Source organism: Furipterus horrens, unplaced genomic scaffold (assembly GCF_987537825.1).
Source record: "Furipterus horrens unplaced genomic scaffold, mFurHor1.1.pri manual_scaffold_5, whole genome shotgun sequence".
Taxonomy (NCBI): domain Eukaryota; kingdom Metazoa; phylum Chordata; class Mammalia; order Chiroptera; family Furipteridae; genus Furipterus; species Furipterus horrens.
In genome coordinates, this window is record NW_028327175.1 from 83,698,631 (window position 1) to 83,720,726 (window position 22,096).

General features: G+C 38.7%; 1 protein-coding gene across 7 annotated transcripts in view; it reads left to right on the forward strand.

Annotated features, from left to right (window-relative positions):
• TNFAIP8 (TNF alpha induced protein 8) overlaps positions 1 to 17,409 on the forward strand; it is a 112,784-nt gene extending 95,375 nt beyond the window's left edge. For 6 of the 7 annotated variants that reach the window (XM_090279040.1, XM_090279045.1, XM_090279041.1 and 3 more), the window contains one exon: positions 15,766 to 17,409. In XM_090279040.1, coding sequence (XP_090135166.1) covers positions 15,766 to 16,331 — 566 coding nt within the window. In that variant the 3' untranslated portion in view covers positions 16,332 to 17,409. Of the gene's footprint in view, positions 1 to 14,619; positions 14,642 to 15,765 lie in introns of those variants that run through there. The other variant, XM_090279038.1, reaches the window with a different exon arrangement.
• Positions 17,410 to 22,096: the final 4,687 nt, after the last annotated feature.

Genomic DNA, 22,096 nt, shown 5'->3' on the forward strand with positions numbered 1-22,096 from the left:
GCAAAGTTTCCACTCTGGAGGAGGTATCAGACATGCACACAAGGGCATACATGCCAGGGGAGCACCATGTCAGTTAGAGAGGTGCAGGAAGGGCTATCTGTGGCTGAGGTCCTTGAGGTTCAACAGTTTGAGATGGACGACATGGGAAGGAAGCTTTGGGAAAGAGGGGCATGTGGTTGTTCCCCACAGTATGGGACGTGTACCACTGGTGGTGGTACAGTAAATGACCTTAGGAGGCCACAGGCCTAGTGTTCAGTCATCTTCAATCACAAAATGAGCAGATTAGTCCCTATTCAGTTCCTTTGGAATACTTTGCATCCTTCACAGAGAATGCCTGTGTTTGGGGCTGGATGACTTTTGCCACCTTACTCATACTGACTCACCCCCTTTTGTACCAGGCAGGTTACGTGGGGCTCATGGCCTTTAGCAGGCAGCAATATCTGGCTAGAAACAAATAGTATTGGGAATTTTTTTCTCATCGAATCTATTGTTATCATTTAACATTTTAATGATTTTTATGATTATGATATATTTAGAAGAGTAGTGCCAGTTTCTATTCACATAGTTTTTGTTTAAGACAAATGTATTTATTTTTAAATAAAAATTTACTCCATAACCGTAGGAAAGTAAAATAAGTAGACAACAAGGGACAAGTCATGACAGTGGTACCAAGAACACAAGGATTTAGGATGTTGTTCAGGTAGATACAGGGTGGCCTTTTTGGTGGGCAGAGATTTCAGCAAAGATCCTGGGGTGGAGAATGCAACACATTTTGAGGGAAAGGTGAGTAAAGAAGCTGGTGGAAGCCGAGACGTCTGTTGGAGAATCAGAGCTAGGAGGCCGTCTGGCTCAGCTTGATTGGCAGAAGGGGAACATGGAGCCTTAGGCTGTGGGGTCTCTGCTGGAGTCACACCTGAAGCTCTCTGAAAATGATTCAGAATGGTTTGAGCCTCTGGTCGTGGAGAGCAGGCGAGGCTAACTCAGGCCTTGGGTAATTTTCTGGCCCCTGTTGGCATGTTGCCAGGTGTTTTTGGAGAGGCCCCATTTCTCCCCCGCCTTCTCCTCAAGTGTTGCCAGGTCCTTTTTCTTAAAAAGCTGGAAATGTGAATTTTTATGTCACTGCTCCCAACTTTTACATGTTTTTTTTAAAAAGTTGATTACAAAAAAGTAAAACATTATGAGGGGTTATTTTTGAGGTGATGAAAATGTTATGAAGTCAGATATGGTGACACATGAAATTGTGCATATAATAAACATTATTGAATGTACACTTGTAAATGGTTCCAATGGCAAATGTTACATAATGAATTTTATCTGAATTTTAAAAAGAAAACAACATTATTGGGTCCAACCAAAAGGTGTCTCTAGCCAAGAGTTTGTCAGCTGTGTTTTAAATGGAGGAGTACTGTTTGTAATTTTGATAATCCCAACATAAAGCAGCTTTCACAGGGGAGCCAGTGACCAGGAGGAGTTAAAGAGGGTCATATTGTGACCTTGAATTAACCTGTGGGCCTTTGTGGGCCTCATGGCTTCTTCCATCTCTAAAAGTAGGACTGATGATAGAAATGGTGAAAGGTGGAATGGTGGCTTTAATTCTGGAGTGCTGAGTGAGGGGATGAAAAGACAAAGCTACAAGAAGGTGGAGCTGCCCTGGGATTTTAGAGAAGTGATTTATTTTGTTGTTATTTGGCAACTAGTTGTAAAATTGATCCGTTATGCTATTTGCCAAAGTTCATTTTATCCAAATATCTACCATTAGGGAAGTAATCCATCTTCAAGACAGCAAGTTAATATATTTAGGGAAACATTTTTCAGTTCTTACAAGAGAATGACTATAATGGTCTTTTTAGTTATTTTCTTTGACTGAAAAGTGAGTTTAATATATCAAGTATGTGTCATCAACACCAAAGGACTACAATTATTTTAACAAACTATTTATCTTTATGGTTCCTGAGGACTGTATTGTTTTTAAAACTAAATTTAATTTAAATTAGCCAATTTCAATGAGGGCAAAATATAAAATTTAAGATTTTACATTATATCACAACTTAATCTTCAACTTTTTCTTAACTAGCAAAGAAAAGTAGAATTTGTGTCTTTTAAAAATTTCCAGTTTTTATGAATTAATCTTTTAAATATGCTCTTTTTTACCCTGGTCAAGTAACTTAGTTGATTAGAGCATTTTAGCTTCATCCCAATACTTCAAGGTTGTGGGTTTGATCCCCTCTCAGGACACGTACAAGAATCAACCAATGAATGTGTGGATAAGTGGAACAACAAATTGATGTGTCTTTCTCTCTCCCTCTCTCTCTCCTTCCCTCCCTCTCCTTTCCTCTCTCTTTCTAAAATCAATAAATAAAAAAAGTAAAGTAAAACATCTCCATTTTAATCTTTAAAAAGCAATATCTATTTTAGGAAAAGAATTATCTTATTAGCTCTTCAGAGTGTAGACTATACAGTATTCTTACCAATTCCAAATGTTATCAAGAGGTGATTTTTTATGGACGCCTATCTTTAGTTATGAATTGACTCATTTAGAATAAACATTTTCCAAAGTATTTCATTGGAATATTTATATCTTATGTAAGAGTATTTGAGATGATAATTAATATAATATAATTTATTTATAGTCTTCTATTTTGCTGTGTCTTATAAAAAATATCTCATTCCCCATTCCTCCCCCACATCTTTCTGCACCCTCAAAAGGACCTGTGAATATTTTTAATCCAGCAGATAAATTAATTGAACACCTATTATGGCAAGACATAAATAATAAATTGTAACCAGTCCCAAGGATTTTACTTTCAGGGAAAATGGAAACAAATAAATATAAAGCACTTTTCAATAATAGTTAGAGACAGGATAGAACATTTCTGTCTGAATTAGTCAATAAAGGCTTTATGAAAAAGGTGATTGATTATTTAGGAAAGACCATGAGAGAATGGACAGAATTTTACCCAAGGTGGTTCCCCTTTACTTCCTTCTCATCTCTGCTGAAGTATCTCCTTTTCAGAAAGACCTTCCCCTGCTCTCCTGGATGAAACAGCCGAGCTTCCTTTTCTCACCCTCTACCATTCCCTCTTACTCCTTCTGAAAATACAATACACACACACCCCTTATTTTTCTTGTAGCCCTTGTTGCTACTTACATTTTTTTTTACATGCTTGTTTATGTTTTAGATCTCCCTCTACTAGAATCTGTGCTTCTTGAGAGCAGGCACTTTGGCACACAGTAGTTGCTGAATAAAATGTGTTGACTGAATGAATGAATGAATGAGTGAATAGGGGAAGACTTTTCTGCTATAAATCTCTTTACCGGGTAGAGCTCCAAACTGGTATGAAAAAGCGAAGTCCCGTTTTCTTGCAGGATCTTAATAAACTTAGCAAATTTGCCACCTCTCTGTGACCCAGTTAACACACATAGAAATGAGAGGCAGATTTTGGTGCTGAAATGTAGCTTTCTAAAGTCTGTGACTAAATAACGAGTGTTATAAAAATCAGTTATTGCTCTTAACCTTCCCACCACTTCCCCCAACAAATCCCCCCTAGAGTTTCACTGGCTATACATCATTTATGTTGAAATTATTTCTAATATCCATAAGATTCACACATGTCCTTTACTTTTGGCATACAGATGCACTGATGGGAAGAATTTATAATTCCTAACTAGCCAACTGTAGTTCTGTAGATTGGCTCTGAAATACAGCCATGGAGCAGGGAAATGGACATAAATGTTGGAAGCCGGCTAGGGAGGGTTTGTGGTGAACTGCAGAGTGTAGACTCCTGCTCAAGGGACAGCCACCATTGACCTCAAGACAGTCATTGCCATGTGGGAATGTGGGCCCATTTTGGTCAGATCTTATGATGTTTCAAAGAAAATCAGAAACACCGATTTTGAGATTCCATTTCCCAATTTCCTAACAATGATCACTAATTCTTAAAACAGAATAACACTGTGCAGGTCAAATAACAGGGTGTCCTGGTTACAGTCTCTGAAAGATATCCTGATCTTAGTAAATTGGGAATACCTGAACATTAGGAGCCAGGAGAAAAGGTTAGGAAGGGGGGGAAACCACTTGCCAGAGAAGAGTCACAGCACGAGAACCCAGCTGTGAGCAACAGTGCTCCTGGAGCCCTCCGGGGTTTTTTCCAGGGTTTTATTCTAGAGTTCCAGAGCATCAGTGTGTCTTGATACTTGGAATGAGACTATTGACTTTAAGACCCAGCAGATCCCACCTTACCATTTGCTTACCTTTAATGGGATCTAGCCTTTAGGACGTTGACTATAAAATGCATGACTAGCTTAACATTTTAATACAGTTATTTGGGGAAAAGCTTTGAGAAGAATGTTGGCAGGCTGTGCCAAGGTGCATATTTGAGAAATGCCCAAACTGAGGCCAAGAGGTTACCGCTCCCAAAATACTCAAACAGATGGGTTTGGGATGTTTGCATGGATGATTCCAGAACATTTACTCTAGTGATTGAGTTAGCTAAATATGGTCACTTCTCCACACAAAAGTGGCTGGTTATTCTGTATGTTTTGGCAAAGTGCTGGGAGAAAAGTAGTAGACAAAAAAAGAAAAGGCATGTCTTTCATATACATTCCATTCCTTTAAAACAAAAATATTTTACATCCCCCATGGAAGGCTATGATTTTGTTCATGGAGTGGAAGTAAATTCATTTGTTAAGCTCTAGTATAGGGAGTTGAATTGACTTCCTGATACAGCTTTGTGAATTGCTGTAAAAAAATAGTGATGGGTTTCATGGAGGCAGATTAGAAAACTGGGGTTTAGTTCACGGCACGCTAGCTGGAACACACCTGTCAAACACTGAAGACTACAGAGATGAATGGACATGGTACCTTAGTTGTCAAAAATCATAATCAAGCAAGATAAGATAGGAATGTAACTCTCCTAGAAGGTAGCAAAGCTTGTTAAGAGAAGAAATTCATGCCTCGTTGGATTCGGAGAGGTCATTCGGCCTTTAGATTTGGAAAAGCGCCTTGTAAGAGGTAGTGTTTAAACTGAGCCTTAAAGGATGAGCAGGAGTTTCTCAGGCAGAGATGGAGGAAAAGGGGGAGAGGAGATGCATAGCTTTTCTTTATTGTCCATTCTATGATGTGTAAGATCTGTGATCCTTCTTTTTTTGGTTCAAGGAGTTGCTTATCCTGAGGAACAAACTCTTAGAACTGGGATTCTGCAGCTGGCTAAGCAGCAGCTTGACATTGGATAGAAAATTCATTAATGATGAACACTACCTTAATTTTACTTTTCTTGTAGAGTGGTCATGTGGGCAGCAAGATCCCTTAGCTCGGCCACTGTTTATATGCCCTTACACAAGTCACTTGCTTTCTGAGCCTCAGTTCTCTCATCTGGCTCCCACGGAGTTAAGCATTCTACAGTAATAAGAGGGCCAGACCAGAATGAACATTTCATATTAATGAAAATATTTTGCAAACTACAGATTTCTCCACAAGGTCAGCTGTAATTCTTTTGTCTTGTCCTTGTTCTGCGACCAGGAGCCACCTGGTGAGAGCGGAAGGGTGTGTTGAGCTCTGGTGCCAGTTTTACGGGGCTGGTTCAGTAACTAAACTGCACTTCAGTGTGTTGCTGCTTTTCTAAACACTGTGTGGATATAAATATTCATCAGAAGCTAGGGCCTCTGGTAGGATAAAAAATCTGGCAGTGGAGAAGTATAGAAAATCATGGAGTTTGTTTAGCGGCTTTTCCTCTGCATTCCCATGTAAGTTGGATTATATCAACAGTGGAGAGGCTTCATGTCCTCAGGAAAAAGGGTAAATAAACCACAGCTTAATTTGAAAAGTCTTTAGGAAAACCTTAACATATCCTAACCAACATAATAAATAAGAAAGTGTTCATTTAATTTTTAAAAAATGGATGGTTCACTAAATTCAGTTTTTTATAAATGCTTATAGGATATTTTTATTTCATTTGAGGCCTAGTGATAGCGTGAGGCCCTATTTAAATTTTGGTTAAAGTGTCATGTAAAAGAAACTAACTTTTTTTCTCTTGGATACATTATCAAAATTCTTTGAGGCTTTAATATAATAAGCTATATTCTAAAAGCATTTTCTCTGGATTCTGTGCAGAAGCTCACATCTACTTTTTTAGTGAAAAAAAAATTTTGAGAGGGAATCAAATCTATTCCTAGTCTACTCACAGAATGCTTTCATGGCCAAAGTCTACTAAAAAACAGACTATTTGAGAATTTTAACGTATAACCTTCTAGAAGGATACCTCAAAAGTGGAGTCCTTCAATCAAATCACAGGGGATACTTCTTGCAAGTGCAGCTTCTTAAACTGTAGTCCTAGGTATCCCAATTCAGAAGGTCTGGCCATCTGTATTATAAGAAGCCTTCAGACCCTTCTGATGCAGGTGGGCCATGTCACGGAGAATGCTGCCCCAGGTACTGCTCTGTCTGTCCTCTCCCTGCTGTTACCTTCAGGAAAACCAAGTACCTTCACAGTAAACTTTCCTGAGCCTTGACAACCTTATATGTATTTGTGCTTAAACTTTTTCTAAAATCCATAGATCCCACACACATCCTTGGGTTTCTGTCATACAGATATACTGCTAAGCAGAACTTCTAGTCTCTAACCAGCCAGTAGGAATTCCATAGGTCAGCTCTAGAATGCAATCTTCAAGGTCCATCTCTTGGGTTAATCTCCTTTTGTGAAACCTCCTTCAAACCTTGCCTCCCTCCATCAATCCATGTAGTAAAATGAATGTTCTTTCTCTTTGCTACCATTGCATTTTGCATTCTGCCTAACTGTGTGCTCATTTGCCCTCCACCCCATGTTACACAGTGCCTGGAGACAAGGGATAGTGTTATTTATCTTTGAAGCTACAGTACCTGATATATATGCAGCAGAAGTTTTGTTGAGTGACTCACGTCTTTGGCTTAAAGTACTCTCTTCTTCCTTCACTATTGCTTCACAAAACATGATCATAAGACTGGTCATCCCAAAGCATCAGGACTTCAACAATATCTACCTTAATAATGATAGCAATATTAATTACAATAATAATAATAGTTTATAGAAATCAACCCAATTAGTTTGCATCTGGCACTATTCTAATCCATAAGCGCTTCATATAGATTATTTTAATCTTTATAAAACCCTTAAGTATCCCCATTTGCACATGAGGCAACTGAGGCATGGAGAGAATATGTAATTTGCCCCAGAGACATGGGCAGTCGGTGGGAGAGACAAGCTTCTGACCCAGACAGTATGCCTCTAGAGTCTGGGTTCACAAACACCACTTTGCCCAGCTTTGCCTGACTACCTGTCTTGCCCTCCCTTATGTACATGAGACAATTGTGAATCCATTCCAGAGCAGTAGCAAAAACCTAAGTCAATGAGTTACCCAGTAATTTTCACTTACCTATTCTACAAATTTATTCATGGGTCCTCTGTGGAAAACTTGGGTAAGTGAAGTTAATGTTCCTTGACTGCACTGATGCTGAAGACTTTTAATATTATTAATGCATTTTGCTCATTTCAAAGGGGACCGTAGTATACACTGTTTCCTCAACTTATTTAACTAGAGAGATTTTCTTTCCCCCATAAGACTCTTAACTTCTTGAAGAACTAGTTTTTTACTGTTAAAGTAATTTGGGGGAAAATGCTGTCTAATGCTCCTGTCCTAAATATTTGGGTAATCCTTACTTTTGACCCCTTTTAAATTTAGTCATGAGTGCCTTTAGTGCTTAAGTATTTAAATAGTTTTTAGTAACTATTTACATTTACCTGGGTTAGTCACAGGTCTGTTGTCAGGGTGTAATTACTAATAATGCTCTTTTCAAAAGTACCACATTTAGATGGTAAACTCTATGATTGCCTTAATCATAACACTTACACCCCCCCCAGCCTCCGCCCATTAAATAAAGACCTGTGTTTCACACTCACTACCTTGTCTTCACTCATTGAAGGACTTTCATTGCTATTGCATGGCGAGAACAAAGACAATGGCTATGTGGTTCTAGCATATCATTGTCTTATGTCAGAATCATGCATGGAATTATGGACACTTACATAGTTTATAGTCTCTCATCACTGAAAGTTGAAATTTTTAAGACTTTAAGACTTACTTACCTGCTCAGTATCTATTTATATATATGCTTATCAATGCAGGAAAAAATAAAAACCCAGACTCTGAAAGGATACCAAGACTCTAACAACAGTTGTTACTTCCTGGAAGTAAGGTGGTAAAGCAAAGAAAGATACTTTTTACTTTATATACTTACATTCTGACTTTTAAACAACTTAAGGATTTTTTTTTTTTTTTGGTATTTTATATTATATTTTAAAATGTTTTAAAACTGGCTCAGCTTTATCCCTGGAAATAGACTATTTCAAGCCCAGCTGCATTGATCTACCTTATGGAATTCATTTTCTCCCCTAGGGAGACCTGGTCTCTTTCTTTTCTTTTCATTGTTTTAAGTTTAAGTTCACTTAGTTGAATATTATTAGGTCTTCCCATACTTTAAGAGGAAGCCACTTTTTTAAAGCTCATGTAGTATAATGAAATTTTTAAGAGAATAGCTTAGAGTTGGACGTGTCAAAGTTTAAGTTCATCTCTTCTACTTATTGACCTTTGGCCTTGGGAAAGTAACTTAATTTCTCAGGGCATCAGTTGCCTTATCTGTAAAGTGGGATAATAACAACCTTCCTCTTGGGGAGGTTGTTAGGTTTCAGTAAGATAACTGCAAATTCTGGGCAGTTCTGGAGATAACGTAGTAAAAGTTCAAACTATCGTAGCTAGCCAGTGACTTTCGTGACTGTAAACCTCCCACTCTGACTTTGGGTAGCCACAAAATGTGTTTCTATTCCTATAACCTCTGTCCTACTATTTTACCAGACTGACATTCCTTGGGGTCCAACAATACCACTTCACATAAATATCACAAAACTTTCCCCCAATCCTGGTATTAGAGAGCCCAATGACATGAAAAATCATCGTTGTATTTCAACTATAAGAACAATAAGAGCTTGTGCCATGCAGACAGAGAGCAGGGGAGGCATCATAAGATTCCTGGAGCAAAGTGACAGAAAAGAGCAGAAATGGGGTCTAATGGGAAGTTAAAGGAGTTGAGACTCAGAAAGTGACATTTTTCTATTTCAAATCATCATGAATCTAAGCCATGGGAATAAAAAACACAAAGTCACAAAGAAATTCCAGAATTAAAGCAACAAAAATAATCTGAGATCACACAGGGAAAGGCTTCATAGTGTTTTCTTTAGGACGTTTCTCTTGTCCACAAATTTGGAAAATAGGGAATAGAAGGAGAAACAAGTAGAAAGAACATAGTGTGTGCAAATACTTAAGATTTGAGTCCCTGCTCCTCCATTTCAAGTGATAGGAAATAAGGGAGCAAAACTCCGTGTGCATTTGTGCTATGGCGGCAGGAGCCTAGCACACTGCTGGGTGGTTTCAGATTTGTACTTCATTAAATCTCACTGAAGCTGAAATGATGCCCCACTTAGCAGATGAGAAAACTGAGATTCAAAGAAATTAAATTGACTCAACTTGACAACCCAGCACTCTTGACTGCAAGGCTTTTCTTTCCATCCACAGTGTTCTTACTTGCCTTCCTGCCCTCCCTTGTGTTCTCTGGGAGGCTTTGGAAACTCTGGGTGAGAAAATGAAACTGGAGTGATCTTGTCAGCTGCTGTGGATTTTCACTTCAACTTTATCTTTGGCTCATTTCCTTTACAGCTTGCTGCTGTTGCACAGTTTTGCGTGGATGTTGACACTGTTTCTCCTCTTGTCTTTTTGTAGTAGCCTTTAATTCTGTCCTCCAGTGTTCTCAAGACAAAATACCCTTATACTACCTATCAGAGTCCCTGTTAGGACTGAATTTATTGCTAACAAGAGATTCAACACCTTAAAAAAAAAGAGAGAGAAATTCCCTGATAAAGTTTTAATATATATTAGATTTTTCAAAAATGTCATCATGGAAAAGGAAATATAGCTCCTAACGAACTGCGTGAAGTCCCTGCTTCCACATGACCATCTGGTGTTTTGCGTTCTCAGCTCCATATTACTTCCAGAAGGAGTTGATTAATTTTGACCAAATGTGATTCAGTACAAAAGACCATCAAAATGTATTTGAAGTTTGATTTGTTGAGTTCTTTAAACAAACCTGTGGAGAAGACTGTTCTGTGCCAGGCATTGTGTAAGACATGTCCTATGTGGTCCATGTCTGTTTATCTTTGGAACAACTCCAAAAGGTGGGAATCATTATTCTCATTATAGGTGAAGAAACGGAGTCTCTGTTATACCCTGGAGCAGTATGGCAGTATACAGAACCATTAGATACAGAATATTTGGACTTTTATAAGTAAGCTCTTCTTTTCCAGGATCCTGAGGGAATAAGTTGCCACAGGAAATGTATACAAATTCTCTAAGCTTATACAACACTTTTTAAACTTATAATGTAAGTTTTTAAGAAGGTAAACTCTCCTGGCGCTCATACAAATACAAAGTATGTATGTCAAAGATATTACTTACCTCATTAATTAATGATAAATCAGTAAATTCTTATAATTAGTTCAAAGGAGAATTCCAAGTGCAACACAAACAAGAAAATTAGAAATCACTTGCACGTCCACCAGACACAGGTATCTCTGTGGACAAGAGCCATTTGAAATACTATCAGTTTTCTACAACCCAGAGCTGTCAAATAATTAAGAACAATGAGAAGAATCTGGAGGAGGGTACTTTACATTTCCTAGTATGCCATTGGAAAGCCAGCCATTGATATTTTTTTTTTATTGACCCATTTTAAAGTCACCACTTCTCCTTGTATCTGTCTTTTTTATTATGTTGTATTTTGAAGTGAGCGTGTACTTTCTGGAAGTGGTAGGTATCACAAAATGGATAACTTAGCTTGTCACTGTGATGATGGATACCACTGGTTTTTAACCACTTGGTTTCAGGAAAATTCATACACACCAAAGTTTGCATTCAACCTCAGATTAAGGATTCCAGATATCCTGATTCTTTCAAGACTGTTCTTTGGTGTTAGGGCCGATTTTGGGGTTAAGGTGCCTGCCACTTATCTGTTCTCTCAGAATGAGATTGCCTCCAGCTGGTTGCCATGGTCAGTGCTTCTGACCCTTCCGGGGTGGCCCCCTCCCAGTTGGAATCTCTGCTGCTTCTGCAGACTGTGGTCCTCTTCCCCTCCCCTGCACTCTCTTCTTTTTGTTTGCTGTTTCTTCTCCATCCTGTTGAATTTCCCACTTTGGGATGTTTGAGTGTGGAAGCTCTCTAGCCATTCCGACTATTCCTTGTTTTCCTGGAGCACTACCAAAACCCAAAGTAGGGAGGTCAGCTCTCAGCCTGTTGACTTCTTATGACAGTGTTTACAATTGACTGTGGCCACTTGCTTATCCCTAAAGCTGCCTTTTTTTATTAAGCCGTGTGTAGATTTGAAGTTACTCAGATAGGAGACAGAGGATTTTATATATTTTTCTAAAGAACTTTTATTAATGGTACACAGCCATCAGACATGCTCTCCAAATTGTCTTCTTTTTCATCCTTTCTAATAATGGGCCCACTTGAAATTTTAACTGGGCAAGAAGTAGCCGTGACATAAATATGCATCAGCAGTTACCATTTAAAAACAGGTATAACAAATTTGGTGAAGAAATTAGGCATTTGCCAGTGAGGTTGTAAAGAAGTGACTTGGAATAATGTTTAGGGGAATTTTAGTTAATTTTATAAACTATAGTTTTTCATTTGTTAACACTATAAAGTGTTTTGTTTTTACCTTCTGAGCACTTTTTAAAAATGTATACAGGGGACAGCATATTTTTAACATTAATGTTTCTCTCCAGATTTATCATTGTTGATGCTAACACCAGGATTCCCTGAATATCAACTTGCTTTTCAGCAAACATTGCTGAATGGACTATATAATTAAATGAAAAAAGAGAGGAGATATAGAGACTGCGGGGAAGGGCAGTAAGATAAGGAGGTGGAAAATAACATTTACAACTATTTCTATAAAACACTCAAATAGTTTTAATATAGTAATAATCCTTTATTTATTTTTAACATATGGCATCATTTTTCATTAGTCAACAACATACATGTATATTTTCAAACACAAGTGAATTCATCCTAGTAAGTAAAACATCAAGTAAATATGTTCAGCACTTTCTCTTTGAGAACATCTCCTAGTCACATCCTGGTTGCTTCCCAGGACATATGATACCTTTGGTCCATCCATCTGTTACTTGTTGAATCATAAATCCAGTCAGAAGTAGAAGTCGGCTTGTGTTTTATCTCCTACTATATCTCAATCAGAACCATTCCACCCTGCTTTTATGATATATATTTGTATTATAGTCCTCTGATGTTTTCTCATTGTGCATAACAAATCTTTCCTCTTTAAAAGAGCTGATTGATGGCTGTAAGAGAAACCACACTTTGGAGTGCACTTAAGGAAAAGAAAACCACATATTTATCTAGATAAAACAAACATCTCTTTTTCTAGCCTTTAAAGTAAATAAACAAAAAAAAAAAACAAATACTCACATATATATTTAAAACGCCCATTTTGCAGGTCAGCGTGTTTTTGTAGAGAAGTATTGAAGTACAGTGAAGAGAGAGGAAATTGATTGTGCTTCTGTCAGAAGCACCATGTGCCAGGCCCCCTGTAGGCCCAGAGATGACACGGTGAGCGGGATATACCATCTCTGCTCTCAGAAAGCTTACATTCTAGTAAGGAGAAGCAGACATTAAAAAATTTAGGCAAATGATGGGAATTTCAGGAACAAGAAAATGTGATGGTTAGCAAAGAATGTAAGTGGAGTATCATTTTCTAATTTACACTTAAAAAAACCCTGGCTGCTCTGTGGGGAAGGATAAGAAAGGGGCATCAATGGGGCTGATGTATGTGGAAATGGAGGGAAGTGGATAGAACTTAGAAAATCGAGGAAGGAAGAATAAAAAGAACTTGGTAATGGACTGGGTAAGGGAGAGGATGATATCGTAGGTGACTCCAGGTCTCTGAGTTGAGCAAATGGATGGAAGGGGTGCAATTAATTAAGATAGTAAAAAGAATGGAGGGGGAGTGTTTTGGGGGCAGGAGGTAATTGAGGATTCAGTTTTGGACATGGTACATTTGAGATGCCTATAAAATAGCCAAGGAAAAGAAAAAGCGTGAATACATTTGCGAAATGAGTCCGGAAAAGAGGTCAGGGCTGAGTTATAACTGCGGGTGTCGTTGGCACATGGATGTATCTGAAGCCATGGAAGTGGATGTGATCACACAGGAGTGAGGGTAGAGTGAAGCAGAAAAACTTGGTCCAGGACTAGCTCTGAGATATACCAGGCCTTTAAGAGATCTGGTAGAGGATGTGGAGCTGACAAATGAGACTGAGCAGGAATGGCTAAAGGCAGTTAATTTGCTAGGGGAAAAAAATCGTATTTCATGATCACAGACCACACAGTCCTGGCCAGCTCTCAGCCACCACCCCCAGCTGGCTCCAAAAAAGCCTTCCCTGACACTAGAAAAGAAATCTGCTGCATGCATGTCTTCCCTTCATCTGGCTGGGGGGGAGGTGGGGGGTGGAGGAGGCTTCCTTCTCATTTTAAAAGATGACTGCACCAGATATAATGCAAAAAATAAAATGAGAGCGTGAAGTTGCACTGTGTTTCTAGAGCAGGGTTTGAAGTTCCACTGGAGCAAATGTGAAAGCCCCAGAGATCCGCTTCTCTGTCCTGGCTCAGATGCGGTTACCAGTAAATGGGAAACGACCTTGCTTGGGTGGCAGCGGCCTTGCCTTTTCTGCTTTTTCTTGTGGGACATGCAAGTGCTGCACCATAGAGTTTCCGTTTGGTCTTGAAGTTTGAAATTAAATGGGACATTCAGATTGAATAAGAAAAGTAGCTGAGAAGAGGAGCAAATGTGCAAGCCCCGCCTTGGGAAAAGAAGCTCAGAGGAATCTTCAACTGCTGTCACCTGGCTTCAGTTATTTCACTGCATACAACAGTGTTGCCATCTATAATATACATTGCAGTAAATCCCAGGTGGCATGTTTGTGGACTGTGCCATGTTCTGATAGATTAAAAGCATCATAACCTTTCAAATTCATATAAAATGAATTCCTGAAATCTTAAGTTATTTGCTGTGAATCTGATAACTTGGGGTATCCCTTTCTATATTAATCAGTTTTATTTATTTGTTGAGCTGTTTGTATCATGAGTTCAGTAATGGAAGATAGTCCCTGGTTTTAATATGGTAATACTGATGACATGTATGCCCCCCTTTTTTTTTTATATCAGTTCTTTAGTGTGAATGAACCCGCATGCTCTTTTGCAAACCATTGGAGAGTAGGAATAGAAATGGACTACTCTTTAAATGATGAAAACATAAAAAAGCTTGCAAACCTTCATAAAGTTGTTTATTTCTCATGCTTTTTCACTTTCCTTTTCTTTTTCAAAATACATTCCATTTCTTCTTCTGCAGTTTCAGTCCATGTTTCAGGAGTTTAAATATCAACATTGGATTGAGGGTATCATTTCTAGTTCAACCAAGATGTTCTTTCTCTGTGTATGGCTCTGCATATTTCAGAAGGATGTTCTGGTCACAAGAAGCACTTGGAAGGTACTTGTGCTATATACCATGAGCTACTTTGGCCCAGACTTCAAATCTCACATGGCATTTCCACACTAAGAAGTAACTCTTCTGATGGGTACTTCCAGCCTGGATTTGGGAGCAGCAGTTTTCTAATGTTGCTAGCCTGTCCAAACCGGAAATACTTTTATATCATTGATGCCCTGCCTCATTTCTGCACAAACTGTGTTGTTAAGTCTTTTATCTTTTATTATTGAGTGACTGCTTTTCAACACCCAGGCCTAGGCTGATACACTGGCATATGCAGAGAGAGCAGATGCTCCTGGGCCCAAAGGTGGAATACAGACCCTGGGATCTCCAGCTGGTTCTGGGGACCTCGGAGAGGAGGGAGAAAGCACAGCGTAATGGAGCAGCATGCACAGAGTGTGTCAGGGTCGGGGAGAAAAACTAAACCGGGTTTGGAGAATAAACATTGATTATTTTCACTGACTGGCTGCAAGCTAGGAGCATCATGTGGCGTCTCTTTAGTATTTGACACATACAACTATAAGAAAATGTATCTTAAACCTCTGTCAAATAATGATAATTTCAAAAGCAAACTCTAACATCAGCTTTTCTAAAGTATATTGTTCATGTAGCACATTCTATTAGCTCAGACAGTATAGCTTTTTTATCTGTCCCTCTTATATTTAAATGAGTTTCTTTAAGTTGTTCTAGGTAACTTTTTCCCAGAAGACACAGAGTTGATTTTACGTTTTTGATGTATTTCTTTTAAAATTTAGCTAAAAATTTACTGCCTTATGAGGTATACTGTTTCTATAATCAGAAAGTGTTATTCTTAAGAAGGTTGAACCCTTCAACTTCTAAACAAAATATTGACTACATAGTAGAAGGTATAAAAATACTTGAGTTGCCGAAAGCCTTAAAGATGATGCGTTACAGCCTGTCAAATTCACAGATGAGAACCTAATGCCCAGAAGGAAATGTAGGGAACTTTTTTTTTTTTTTTAGCTCTTTTCTGAACACAAACTAATAACAGTTGATGGGAAGCAAAGCGTAGTGGGAACATGAGAAGGAAAATATGCCTTTATATCTGTTTTTTGATTTGCTCTGGCACTGATACTGAACTGTTATCCCCCACCTTTTGTTTTTAGTGGCCACAGATGTCTTTAATTCCAAAAACCTGGCTGTTCAGGCGCAAAAGAAGATCTTGGGTAAAATGGTATCCAAATCCATCGCCACCACCTTAATCGATGACACGAGCAGTGAGGTGCTGGATGAGCTCTACCGCGTGACCAGGGAGTACACCCAGAACAAAAAGGAGGCGGAGAAGATCATCAAAAACCTCATCAAAACAGTCATCAAGCTGGCCATCCTTTACAGGAATAACCAGTTTAATCAAGACGAGCTGGCGCTGATGGAGAAATTTAAGAAGAAAGTGCATCAACTTGCTATGACCGTGGTCAGTTTCCATCAGGTGGATTTCACCTTCGACCGGAATGTGTTGTCCAGGCTGCTGAATGAGTGCAGAGAGATGCTTCACCAGATCATCCAGCGCCACCTCACCGCCAAGTCGCATGGACGGATTAATAATGTCTTTGATCATTTTTCAGATTGTGATTTCTTGGCTGCCTTGTATAATCCCTTTGGGAAATTTAAACCCCACTTACAAAAACTTTGTGATGGTGTCAACAAAATGTTGGATGAAGAGAACATATGAGCCTATGAATGAAAATGGGACTGCTCGTGATTTGTTTGAAGATGGAGCACTATTGATTTATGAAGGAAAAGAAGAATTTTTTGAAGAGAAAACATACTTCAGAAAGACTGCCCAATTCAGTTGTCAGACATTAATGATAATATTTTATGCAGCTTGTTTTATTTGAAGAAATGCATATTGCCAAACTTTGTGGTTAAAAACTTCCTAAGGGTTAACAGGTCATGGGAAAGATGCGTGGTCACATAATGCAAGGACAGAGTTATACAAAGACAGATACGTATGGCTCCAAACCTCAAGACATCTTTTTTAGGGCAGTTGTTGTTGTGTTGGTGACACATTGGATATTTTTAACATGTACGGAGTTCCGTATTTTGATTCACTTTTATTCCTCACCATGTATATGTACCTCTTTTAAAAAGCCAAGAACTTTCTCTTGCTGTTACTTCTCCTTTTGAGACACTTTCATTTTCAAGTCTACCTTTTGTGACAGATTCTTTTCAAGATTTTTGTCATTGACATTCAAAAATTAAGGCAGTCAAATTTGAACCCTCAAAGAAATAGAAAACGGCTTCTCTGAAATCAATTTTGTAGATACCAACTGTATTTGACATTATGAATAACGCCTTATATAAGAATATGCTTCTGGAGTCGAGTACAGCAAGACTTCACAAAACGTGATAATTCCCCAAAATATAACGGCATACCATTGCCTTGAAATGCTTGCTAAGGGCTTAACTTTTATGTTACCTTGCAAATGTTCTGATGGAATCTCTCTTTTTAATATTCATTTCAAATGTAAGAGACAAAGAGAAAATCTAGATAATTCTTGATATTAGGACAATAAACAGTAAGTGGTATTAGGAAAAATGAAAGTCTTTATTTTAGATATGAGCCCATCAAAATAATTTAGGGGGATCAAGGGCAAAAGGGAAGAAAGAATTTTGTTACAGAACATGAGAATGAAAATCGATGCATTTCAATGTTTAATAAGGTTTGATAAGTAAATAAAGAATATTGCTTTTTTTTATTTAACTGATGAGGTTGTTACTATTTTTTATTGGCTATTTTGATAAGTAAACCAAAGAGTATTTGCATTCCAAGTAGTTTGTGTGTTGTTTCTATAGAATTTTATGTGTGTGGATGACTAAGTAAGCATTTGCTTATTTTGTAAAAAACATGGAAACCTGCTGGCCAACAGCACCTAGGAAATGACAGACTCAACCACCAGCACTAAATATTTGTATTGTCACCACGTCTGTGATTTAGTGTCCTCTCGCCTTGAATTTGCCTGCCTCCCAGTGTTGACATCCAAATAATAGTTCTCCAGGAAGGTGTTCCACAACTACAAATTCCAGAAGTTGAGGTTTGCTGTAACCCACCACCGCCTAGAGGAGGTAGTCAGTTTCTCTGGAACCCTCATGTGCTTGTCTAAGACAAGCAGCAGAGACATAAAGATTTGATACTAAATCCTGGCGTAAAGATCTGAACTAAATCCTGGCATAGAGATTTGAACTTAAATTACTATTCTTACTACCCAGAGTTGGTAGGTGACCACTCTGGGAGAGAAAGAGCATAGTGACTGCAGAAATGACCCTTCTAGCTTCCTATCCTGCAGAGTAGCCTACAGATTTAATTCAGCAGCCTTCCTTGACCAGCTCTGCTTTCCTCACATGAGAAAGCTGAGAGGGTGTGGCCCGTGGGAGCTACTGATGTGATGCATTCTGTTCTCTGTCAGATCTCCCTCAGCACTGGAATGGAAAATGCAGTGCCAGGGCAGTTGGTAGGGGCTTCCTGCTCATCCCTAGCTATGGACAGGACCACCAGAGAAGGCCTAGGGATAAATTTAGATCAACCTGGGCACACTGGATCATAGAGTTGTGCCTGCAGGCTAGCAATCAAATATATATGGCGGAGGGGTAGAGTTACCCTTATTCTCACACTGAAGGAAGCCAGTGAGGAGTGTCCTGAGGAGGAAGCCTGTTTGTTGTTACCTCTCAGCATCACCTTCTGGAAGGAACTGATCTCCTTACCAATTCTGTGCCTGAGAGGCATGCCTTAGAAGGATCAGTTACAAAGTCTTGACCAGCACATTCATCTTTGTCCACGAATTTAGTTGCAGAGGTAAGGAAGTAGGGAGGTGGGAGGAGTGGGGGCTAGTTAGAGCTGGCAAGAATCCAAATGTGCTTAGGATAGATCATTTTTAGCCAAGTGATAGTCATTTTGGGGTCTTATGAACATTTTTTTAAAGATCGAGCCATTTTACATTTTAGAAAAGTCTTATAAATTCTGTTATAAATCGTTTAAAAATTTTTGTACGATGGCTTCTCTGCAAATATTATGAGTTAATCAATAGATAAGTGATGATACTAATATTAACAGCTGACACAGTAGTTATTATGTGCCAGGCACATTAACTCATTTAGTCCCTGCCACAACCTTCAGCATTTTACAGATGAGGACACCCTGGCAAGAGAAGTTAAGGAATTTGCCTGAGGTCACATGGCTATTAAGTGTCAAAACCACAATCTCAATAAAATGATATTTTCATTTAAAGATAATATGGATAAAGGAGACTCTAGAAACATCACTGGTTCAGATGAGAGTGGGCAGCGTGCTGCTGAAGTGGTTTTCACACAGTGACATTTTAGATGACATTTAAATCCTACATGTCTGACCTGTTCTCTGAGATCTGGGTATAATTTATACAGAGATATTTTATGAAGTTTTCAACATGGCTCCTCATTTGAGGACATTTCATGGCTCAAATTTCTGTCCCCTCTGGAACTTAAATTCAAGGTGCTCACAATTAACAATGACTTTGAACATTGACCGTGAGGTCACACAGTCTCCATGCGGTGTTTTGGTCGGCACACAAGGCACTCATTTTTACTGAAAATTTAAATTTATTCTTGAGATACTTGATGAGAGCATGAAAGCTAAGTTATAATTTAATACACCAACCTTGACAGGAAACAAATAAAAGATGAATATGTCTCTTCATATGATGAAATGTTTGTAGTAAAAAGTTAAGTGCTATTTAGTTGCTATGAAACTAAAACATTCCAATAACTTAATTAGCCTGTTAATAGGATTTATAATATTTTTACATTTTTAGCCAATTTTGTATTTCCAAACTTGCGTTCCAAATTAGTTGAACTCTGCAGTGTTTGAAAAATTACTACTTTGCTTGATGTATTGTATTCCTGAGCATAAAGCTTCTGTGTAATTTGTTAAGCTCCAAAGAGGCTGTAACACTCAGTGCTGTTTATGACAGGTACAATTTTATCCTAGCCCTGAAATAATTTCTTACAGTGATTAAGATAAAGTCGTCATATAAACCCTCCAATGAAAACACTGAGGTGCTAACCAGAAAAATGAATCAACGTTTCGTTTCTAAAATGGGACAGAAAAATCTTTAAGAGCTTATCATCACGTCACTATTAAGGCGAACTATTGAAAATCCATTTTCTCATTTACTGAGGTGTCCTCATGGTTAGTTATGTAGGCCCAGAGCCAGAAAGACACTTTATTTTGGGGAGTTTCCCAAAATGGAAACAGTTTTCAGTGATACAGACTTATGTCTGTCTAGCCAAAGATGTGTTTTCCGTCTAGCAATGAGCATTGGTCCCAAGTTATAGGGGACAAGTCACTCCAAAAACAGCCTGTCTGCTGAACACTGAAAAAGGATATATACAAGTTAGCCAGCATTCACAGTTAAGAGAAAAACATCTGCGCTTTGGCAGATGTCCTTCAAGTACAGAGAATTGTGCTCTGTGCCCACCAAATTTCCATTAGATCTTCCTAAGGTTAGCCAGCCTGTGGGTAAGGCCACCGCATCTTCCTCTGTGGGTTCCCGATGAGATTCCCTCCTCCCCATCTAGCGGCTGCATCACTATATTTCTGCCTCGTGGAAAAAAGATGGCTGACCGTGCACTTGAGGGTTGTTCTTAACACAAGGAAAGAATACTTGATTTTTAAAAGTGTGTTTTGGTTTGCAGAATGATCTAAGACAGTATTATTCTCTGTACTTTGGTTTTTCCATTTAAAAGCTTACAGATGGAGTAAAGTCTTTTAAAACAGCCTTATATAAGGTATAAACACAGGGCATGGAAGTGACAACTCGGAGCTACTTTCCTAGAATGTCACAACTGTCTGGGGTGATTGATGTTTTATAAGGAGCTAAGATTCCATTTTCCTGGAAATGGTCTTTCATCAGCCCTGCAGGAACCACAGCTTATTCATCCTAAGTGACTGTCAGCCTCTTTTGCTGCTAAGATCACTCGTTTTTACCAAAGGCTAAATACTTGCCAAGCATATTATACATTTTCATAAGACATTAAATGTCTGGAAGAGGACTTGCTGATAATTAGATGAAAGTGCCAGCATTGTTGCTGTTCCCTTATCACAGTGATTTTCAACCTTTTTCATCCCACGGGACACATAAACTAGTTACTAAAATTCTACAGCACACTAAAAAATATGTAATATTTTTTGTCGATCTGACAGTAGACAGCTATTGTTGTCTTGGCTGTTGTCGTTTTATCTAAGGGAAAAGAGGTCAGCGCCTCTGACAAAATCATCAGGTATTTCATGTTTTAAAAATCCTTGCAGCACACTGGTTGAAAATCACTGTCATATTGAATGAACCTTGTGTTCTCGTGACCAGTCCCATGTTTGGCTTGCTGGAATATTCACTGAGGATATGCAGTGAAGTCCACAAGTAGAAACAGTCCATAGTATTTCAAACACTGTGTGTCAGGAGTTTGCCATCTCTTGCTCCTGGGACTCACTGGAGGATGGCCAGGTGGACCTAACAGGTAGAGAGGGCGTGTGCTGGGGCAGTTTCCAGGGCTTCCAGCTCTTTGTCTGCCACGGAGCCTTTCCACCTTGCCCCTAAGGTCTGGATAAAGTCAATTATGTCATATTCCCATTTTACAGATAAATTAAAACATGGAGGGCTTTGAAACCTCCTGAAGACTATTCCCGTGTGAGGTGTTGTTTATCTAAACAATGAAAATAAGTCTGGGACCTAAAATAAGCAACAGGAGAGAATTTTATTAAATCCTAGTCACTTTCAAAAATTGAGTTTTGCTTTCAATTTATAATGAACTCCTACTGTGTGCCCAACACCAGGCTGGGCCTTGGAACTACACAGTAGCACCTAGTTCTTGTACTTTAGGAGTTTACTGCCTGGCAGGGACACTGAGGAGGCCACAAATAAGTTAGTACTAAGCTGAGATTCCCAGGATGCAGAGGATCCCAAATATGCTTTCAAATACGCACCTCAAATATGCTTTCTGGATTTAAAATTTTGAGGTTTTTGTGTTTTAAATTCATGCTTTAAGAGCAGTGAGCTCAAAGTAGTGGCAGGTTTCTTTTAAAAATCAGTGGCAAATACACACGTGTTTGTGACAGTATAGGTAAAAGAAAAATATTTACAGGCCTTTTTTATTATTCAAAATAAAAGTTGTTGAAAATGAGTTCAGGGTAGAGCATAGATTACAAAGTGTACTAGTGGAAGATTCTAAGGGAAAACAAAGAAGGGCATTTTAGTTAACAGCATTTTAATTCTTGGGAATATTTGAGAAATAAGAGTAGGAAATCATTTTTTAAAATCGTTCCCCCCCCCCCCCCCCCCCGGAAATAGATTGTAGTCCACTTGTGAAGCCGGATAAATTCTGGCTTCATACCTTGTCCTCAGTGAGGTATATCTGTGTCCCCTGAGGCCTCAGGCCAGGACACAGAAGTACGTGGTTGAACTGGTC